Below are 8,556 nucleotides of genomic sequence, written 5' to 3'. Positions count from 1 at the left end.
AATTCATCTTTTTGAACAGACGGACAATTGTACATTCAAAACACATAAACAGGTAAGGAAGGGGTGCAACGAGAATGCTACCCAGGGACACCCACTGTGGGAAAATGGGTATCAAGTCCTGCGAGTTCCCCCCCCCCCCTCTCTCTCTCTCTCTGTCTGAGCCTGGGTACTGGGTTCATCATCAGTTTTTCCACCTGTCACACACCCACAAATGCCGGCCGTCGCCACGCTATCACACCTTGATAAAAGTCCTTCTCGGGCGAGTGGTCTGAAGGCCGAGGAACACCGCTTTCTCTCGCCGGAAAATTGGCCCGTGGTTTAGGTGTAGAAGGCTTTTGTAGTGTTGGATAAGAAGTACATGTGGAAATTGTGTTGGAATGTTGTATTTGTGTGTGTGTGTGTGTGTGTGTGTGTGTGTGTGTGTGTGTGTGTGTGTGTGTGTGTGTGTGTGTAAGAGAGAGAGAGAGGTTAACAAATGGCAGTACATGAAAGGCCATACTACTGCACCCTCATAAATGTCCACCCAGGAGTAGAACCGAACCAGATTGGGAGACTTGGTAGGCACTCACTCGACTGCCCCGACCTGCGTCTATGAAATAAATAAATAAATATGTAAATAAATGCTAAAATAAAGTTAACCTGCTAATTATACTGTAACCTTAGCACCAGGCAAGTAGTGTGTTGGTCCCTGCGCGCCCCAAACAACAAGAAGGGAGTAGAGGAGAAGAAATAAAAATAAAAATAATGATCATCTCTTGCAGCTCGTGTTTGTTTTTGTAGGAAAGACAGCGAGAGGAAAGTGCTGATTTTTTCCCACTTTGTTTTTAATTTTATCCTGTAAGAAAGTAAAGTAGTGAAAAGAAAATTACCATGTGTTTCTTTTGTTCTTGTAAATCAAAGTTTAGGTTTCGCGAGGGAGCTGATCCTAAGTTGGTCAATAAGGATCGTATTGTAATTGACTGAAAATTTCTTAACACATCTTCCTTATCAGTTTAGTTTTTCCGTATGTACTGTATATTCCTAACACAAATAATGCCGATATCAGAACTATTTAATTAACATACAAGAGAATGTTAAGGCGTATTAAATAAAACAAATCGCTACGGGAGAGATGCAACGAAACGGGTGGAGGGAAGAGGGTTGTTGAGGGCAGAAGTGAAGGTCGCGTGTCTTTGGGGGGGTCCAAGGTGCGTCGGTTTAGTAAGCTCCCTCATGCCTTTTCCTTAGCGATTTATTTTTGGATATGGATGGTTAATATATATCTGTACATTATTTACGAAGAGTATGGCGATACTGGAAGGATATAGTTATGTAGCACAAGAGAGGACAGTGAGGTGCAATAAGCTAATTAAATCTTTTACGAGAAGGCGTTAGGGAGCTTCCTCAGCCGACGAGAATGTGAGCTCAAGCGCCTGAAAACTGACTGACACTACATGATTCAAAGGCGTGGTGGTCATCATCATCATCACCCTCCTCCTTAGTTTCCTCCTCCTCCTCCTCCTCATTCTGCCCGTTTTCTCACCTAAGGCTTATGAGCAGGGTACAGAAAACGACAGAGAAGGCACGAAAGATTGAAAACTCTCCCCAACACGGCCAGTAAAATGTGCCAGATACTCCTGCACTCAACATTCAAGTCCCTGGAGTCCTGGCTCCTCCTAAACCCCCAGTGATTCTTGGGGGGTCAACCCCCTCCCAGAAATATAAACGATCAGAAGTAAGGGAAAGTGGGCACATGGATTCCAACGAAACCGGCATAACTATCGCAAGATTTCGTTGCCTTTGGTTCTTTCTTCCTCACATAAAAAAAAAAAAAAAGAATGGGTGTGCAGTTTCCGCGTTTCCTCTGAATGCACAGGAAGAAGCTGCACATTTTTATTATTATTATTATTATTATTATTAGTAGTAGTAGTAGTAGTAGTAGTAGCAGTATCATTATTATTATTATTATTTTAGGAAAAGATTCAGACCTAGGGAAGTAAGACATAGCCATCACCGTCACCTTACAACAGGTATCCCCGCAGATTAAGGAGTGGGTCTGAGGGTAGCAAGAGAAATTTCGGAAGTCCCCTGATTAAAGAAGCTAACCCTTTCATGCTCGGGACAACTCTAGTACTTTAATGCCGCTAACTTCAGACGAATTTATTTATTTGAGTTATAGAAGTCTTAAGCCCCTATTGTCGTCGCATATGGAGGCTCCGCATCACCTCTTCCTTAGCGAATAATTTTGGGATACGATCGGTTGATATAAGTTTGTAGGTGCTTTATGAAGAGTGTGGTGATATTAGGATGATTTAAATAACCCAGAAGACGTATTTTACTTTTTATTTTACTCAGCCACCTGCCACCAGACGATTTTATTCAACTCAGTATGATGCCCAGCAGTGAACGGGTTAACGAAGGCTGTATCAAATTCCTCCAGCTCGAAAAGTCACAAAGTTGCTGAGTAAAATCGTCTGGATGCAGTGCGAAGCAAAATGAATGAATGAATGAACGAATAATAAATGAATAAATAATTAAATCTAGCAGCATCTATGATTAACCTCTTCAGTCCGATGACGTACTTTATTATTCATGCTGACTCCTGACGATCCTTTTTCTCAGGACAGACTTCGAACTGGATGAGTTTTGTTTCCAGTATAGCCTTCAAACTAGAGAGGTTAGATACAGCGTTTAATCCTTTAATAACGTCCTTAGTAGTATACCCATTTTACTCTTAACTTGGCCTAAAACTACCGCCTCTCCCTGATTACTGACTTGGAGCGAGAGATAAACACTTAAATATGGTGCCAGTCGTGAGGAAAAGCTTTGAAAAAGATGTAGAGACACAGTTTTGTCTTATTCCTTCGCTGAGATACGTGAAATAAGCTGCAGAGGACGAAAATCTGGGCCAGGTTGTTGTAAAAGAACTATAAGGATGGCTTCTGACAGCAGTATGAATGTAAGAATGACGCACTCGGATTTAAGGGACTAATTACAAGGCTTGTAAAATGGGAAGGTAACATCCCGTCGCATATAAGCCTCTGCATTCTGCAAGGTACAGGGCTCGATGCTAGGCTACCGGAATCTAGAGGATATAAGGGCTAAGTGGTGTTCTTTAGCCTGATAAACACCCGAGCATTTTCTGTGTACCCGTATCAACACCCGGACAGTTTCTATTAATTTATCCTTATCAACACCCGGGCATTTTCTGTTCTGGCTTAAAAATTCGGCCAAGTTTTTCTATAATTGAATCCGTTGTCGCTTACCCATGACCATTATTTACAGAGAGCGGGAAAGTTTGGATAAGCCTGCTGTCTTTTAGGATAAATTTTGATACATGTGATGGTCAAACATGCCTAGCCTTCCTGCATCGTTGTTGAATACACTTAGTAATGTGGGATAAAGGCTGATTACCTCTAACACAAATAGGTGTTTCATTAACGACCGTCAGATATGCGCTTGCCACCTTTGGTCACTCGAGCTGTTAGGCCTATGGGGACTTAGATGCCAGTTTTTACTGCTTTTTCATGCCTCGGCCTATTCGTGTCGAGTTGCTGGTATAGTGAGCAGAGCTACACATCACAACATCGTAACAGGAGGCTCTGAGTGTAAAGGTGTAACCCACTTCTCATATTTTAACCAACGGCCAACGCTAGCATCTGGACTTATGATTTGGATATCAGTGACATGTTCATCGATGAATGACAACACACACAATGGCTGATTCCATTTTTTCGAGAACTGTTGCCCATCTCAGCAGAGAACCAGTCACTGAGTAAACCGACCTACAGGGACGCAAATTTTGCCACTGAGGTGCTTTATGGTGTAAATGGTTGAATAACACAAACCACTCTGGGGTGGGATTCTCAAAAATATAATGGTCGATCGTGGCTTGTATATGTTTTTGCAGAAAGCATTAAAGGCATGGGACGATTCTGCATTTGTTTTTCTTGTCCTTTGCCAAAAGAAAAAATGAAAATCGATAAATGTCCGCTCGTAGCCGATATATGTTTTTCTAAGAACAAGAGACACTGGAACATTATGTTCTCTCCTTTCCTTATCATTCCTTGAAAAATAAACCACAGCTGCGACTGAGAATTTATCGTAAATATGTTTGAGAGTCTCACTTCTGGTGAGGCGCTGCTAAATCTACCACAGGGAGACGTCTGCTTGTTGAGGTAAATGGGTTTGCTCGGCCAGACCGGGGCAGAGGAGCAACAACTCTAGGGGGAAACTCGTGTAAATATGAAAGGAACTGTTTATATGTTAGTGTTACATTGATGAAGTTTGCATGCCTTGACACAATACAAAATCGCGTCTCATATGAGTAAACACCAAATTTGACCCGGTTAGATAAGTACGGATGTTCATCATTCATTCATTGCCAGACGCCATGTATCCCAAACGCGGTGGTCAAGGGCTTAGAGTTAATTGTTTTACAGGGAGGGGCACTAATCCTCCACCAACCCCACTTGACACGTAGGGAGAACGTTATGCCAACAGCATCTGGTGTTCCCAGGCGGTCACCCATCCAAGTACTAACCAGACGGATGTACCCGTGGGAAAACCCATCAGAAACTTAAGAGTACAAGTGTTAAAAGCATATCTGTGGCTTTTCTCACACTAGTCGGCCTAATTGGATCAATTTCATTTGCTATTGCTACAGCGTTTATTCCAGCTTGTTATATTTAAAGCTTTTTCCACGTCGTCGTTCTAACACGTTGACGCTTTCGAGGCACAGTTGCTGTATTGATTGCGTAGCTAAATTATGCTTGTCAGTGTCAGCGTTGGTGACAACTCGTTTTACTTACTAGGTGAGGACTTGTATTTTGCACCGGACTGTATTTTTGTTGTTGCAAAAACTGGTTGCATCACCAGAAAAAAAAGTTTCGTAAACATTGTATAAGACTTCCTAATCCCCGCTGCCTTGACTTCAGATGAACTGTACATTATCAGAAAAGTTATCATCTCTCAAGCAATACCCTTTCAGGCTCAGTGCGTCTAAGCCAGATATAAATATTGTCCTTCAAGAAGCCAAGTGACAAACCTACAATCTCAGCTATACACGAAATAAAGAAATTCTAAACGTTACCTGCTGTACGACACTTTGGGCTTGATGGGGAACGTAGGGAGAGCACGTGGTGGGCCTGGGACTGGTGGCGGTATTCAGTGAGGGGTGCAGAATGCCGAGTCGGTTGTGAGAAGCCAAGCTTTGAAGTGTTACATCAGTGAGGTAAATTGCTCTGACGATGGAGGACAACAAGATGAAGGCGGAAGAACCAGTCTTAAAGGTAAAGTTGCTTAGTAAAGCGTAATGTCGTACTACGTGCGGTATTCGTGGTATTGATCTGTCATTTGTGTAAAACTTTACTCGAATAACGAAATCATCCTTCTCGGTTGCAATACAGCACCGTTATGAAAGTGACTTCGTTGTTATTACTGAGTTTATCGTTCTTGTAGTAACTTCATTAACCTATTGAAGTTTACGCTGACTAATTATTAGTAGTAGTCAGGAACCATGGTAGTAGTAGTAGTCGTAGTAATGTGCAGTAAAACGCATCAGGTCATACTAAAATTGTTGGTCAGTTTGTCCTGTGCTGAGTTTACTAGACCGGGCTAATATAGGGATGGGAGATTCTTCAAACGAATGAACAAGTTTACTGTGTTCGTCTAACTTTAGCCTGAATGCAGCTGATGCAGTGGGTAATGAAAACTAGATCAAATTTCGGATAGTTAATAGTATTTAATTTGCCGTACTTGATTAAGTGCCAGTAGAACTATTGGTTACGTATAATCACGGAGTTACCATTTCAAATCTGACCTTATGATATATCGATTTGTACTGCTTTGTATTAGCATGTACGGTGGCAGATTTAGTCTGTATTATTGTAACTCACACTCTCAATGAAATTTCAGTTTAATTCATCATACAGTATAGCCTGCAAACTGCAGTCAGTGTACTTTACGCTGCTCCATCCCAGTGCTGCTGAGGGACACCTTTACGCACTGGCACCGATAAATCCAGGCCGCTCCACTGCCTGGATATGCTAATGACCCCCAACTCCTTCCTTATCTGCAGAAGGAGGGATGGTGAACCGCAGAAGAGCATGCTCAGCCAGCATTTCACCTGGTTTGCGTTCAGATGAAAGTGGGGTTATTGCGACAACAATATTATTATTTCTACTATTTTTCCTTGCACAAGTTTTTATAGGATCTGAGTTTGCAAGTAGATTCGGTGATATTTTGGACTTATCGAGGGATGCTTAAGGGGGTAGCTCGGTATCAGTGTTAGAGTGAGACAAGGGTGTGTGATGTACCCACGATTGTTCAAGATACGGTGAGAGTTGTTGAGAGGTCACTGCTGATGTGGAATAAGGGGTGGGGTTGGTGGTAAAAGATTTAGTTAAGATGTGGTGTATGCAGATGACGTTGTGCAGTTACGTTACTGGGAACAGTATTTCTGAAGTCTGTATCAGATTTTTGTGAATGTGTGAACGACGTGGTGTGAATGTAAAAAAAGAAACGGAGTTGTGTTTATCGAGAGAGGTGGCTTTCAGTGTGAAGACTGGTGAATATATGTAAATAAATAAATAAATAAATATGTATATATATATATATATATATATATATATATATATATATATATATATATATATATATATATATATGAGAGAGAGAGAGAGGAATTGGTGAACGAGTTTATACACCGTGGAGCGGTAACAGAAAAGGGGCAGGCCGCAGACGTGAAAAAAAAGTGGAGAGCGGTGGTCGCGGAGGCTGCAAGATGATGAGAGCATGGTGTACTAGTGCCAGTATTGATGTAGCGTGTGGATATGAGCCACTGGTATGGCATGAATGTGAAAAAAGGGAGACCAGTGGACATTGAACTCGTAAGAAGTTGTGCGTGTGTGTGTGTGTGTGTGTGTGTGTGTGTGTGTGTGTGTGTGTGTGTGTGTGTGTGGGTGAGTGGGTGGGTGTGGCGTAAATAAGGCAGGATATCAAATTAGACTAATGAACGATGCAGTGTAAGGAAGGCTGTTGGTTAAACAGAAGAGTGTGTACTTTGATATTACGGTCATATACAGTAGAGTTGTTGAAAAAGTGGTGAATAGGGTGTGAGTGAGTGACCGTGAAAGTGAGAGGAGACGTGGTAGGGCAGGGAGGTGGGTGGATAAGGTCAGTGTGTGATGAGAACTGAAATGGAAGTTGAGGAAGCTAAGGAATTAACAAAGGATCGAGATTGGGTATCTGAAGTTTGTACGGAGATGCAGATGTCAAGGGTTAGCATTCTTTTTAAAATCTGTTTGTTGGGATAACTGTCCAAGTGTTCGTGGGATTCATTTATAAACAGTAAATGTGGTAGTATCTGCAGACGAGTTTTCATGTGAGGTGGTCAGGACTGCGAAGGCATGAATGATGTATATTTACGAACATGTTGATGAGACATATTCTGTTTTTGCGTCTTTTCTCCAAGGATCCTGCTTTACCTCTCTGCATAGGTTGGTGTTATACGGGATGGTGGTGGTGGTGGTAGTTGTAATGATAATGATGATAATCTATCTATCTATCTATCTATTGCCAGACGCCTCAATCCCGTTTGGGGTGGCCACAAACAAATCGCCTCCAAGTCGCCCTGTCCCCCGCCATTTCACTGCCCTGCTCCCAACTCACACACCCCTCTCTCATATACCTCTCCACCCCATCCCTCCATCTCATCCTCGGCCTCCCCCTCCCTCTTTCCCCCTCCACCTCACTCATATACACTCTCTTCGTCAGTCTTTCACCCTCCATCCTCTCCAGGATTGTTAATTTTGTTTTTGTGATCAGGGAAAAAATAATACTTAAGCAGTTGAAGGCATTTTTTTTTTTTTCTGTATAATTCTGTTACCAGACGATGTTATGGAGCTGAGGAGAGGTCCTATACCTTTTTTTATTGACCTGTGCAGCTGAGATGTGTGGGGCGAGTAGGGTGTGTTTGATACGCGGCTGCTGAGTGGCCATCGATGATGTAAAACTTCCGCTCTTCTTGTTTTAGCACATATGTATTTATATTTTAAAATTGCCTGCAGTATAAGCAGCCATTTTAAATATGGAATAATTTGCGAAAATTAGGAGGTCAAAATTAGCTTTGAAAGTTTACTGTTATTTAAGAAAATTAAAGTTGATTATAAGTTTTATAAAACGATAAGTGACGTTTGTAGTAAATTATCCACCCACGGTGTACACCCACGTCCACATGTTGCGCTGCATCCACCTACGGTGTACACTCACGTCTGCATGTTGCACCATAATATCCACCCACGGTGTACACCCACTCCGCATGTTGTACTACAATACATGCCTGCATTTATTTTATTGACATCATCGGTGGCCAATCAACAGCCGCGAAACAAACACACCCTACTTGCCCCATACGTCTCAGCTGCACAGGTCAAATAGACTATAGTAGTAAAAGGGTTACCGAAGGTTGTATCAAACCCATCCTGTTAAAAAAAAAAAAAATCCAAACTTGAAAAGAGAGAGAGAGAGAGAGAGCGAAGTGGCTAAGCTCTCGTGTTCTAAGTTTAGCGCCACAAG

At 42.1% G+C, this 8,556-nt stretch overlaps 1 protein-coding gene across 1 annotated transcript in view; it reads left to right on the top strand.

Annotated features, from left to right (window-relative positions):
- The first annotated feature begins 5,200 nt into the window (after positions 1 to 5,200).
- The window catches only part of LOC145398306 (uncharacterized), a 38,326-nt gene continuing 34,970 nt past the window's right edge, over positions 5,201 to 8,556 (top strand). The window contains exon 1 of the mRNA XM_080271195.1: positions 5,201 to 5,270. Within this exon, the coding sequence (XP_080127321.1) occupies positions 5,229 to 5,270 (42 nt within the window). The 5' untranslated portion in view covers positions 5,201 to 5,228. The remainder of the gene's footprint in view (positions 5,271 to 8,556) is intronic.

This window comes from Coenobita brevimanus, chromosome 45 (assembly GCF_032717465.1).
Source record: "Coenobita brevimanus isolate Jiangsu-jjx chromosome 45, ASM3271746v2, whole genome shotgun sequence".
Classification (NCBI taxonomy): domain Eukaryota; kingdom Metazoa; phylum Arthropoda; class Malacostraca; order Decapoda; family Coenobitidae; genus Coenobita; species Coenobita brevimanus.
Note: the sequence above shows the minus strand (reverse complement) of the source record. Positions and strands in the feature narration are given on the sequence as shown.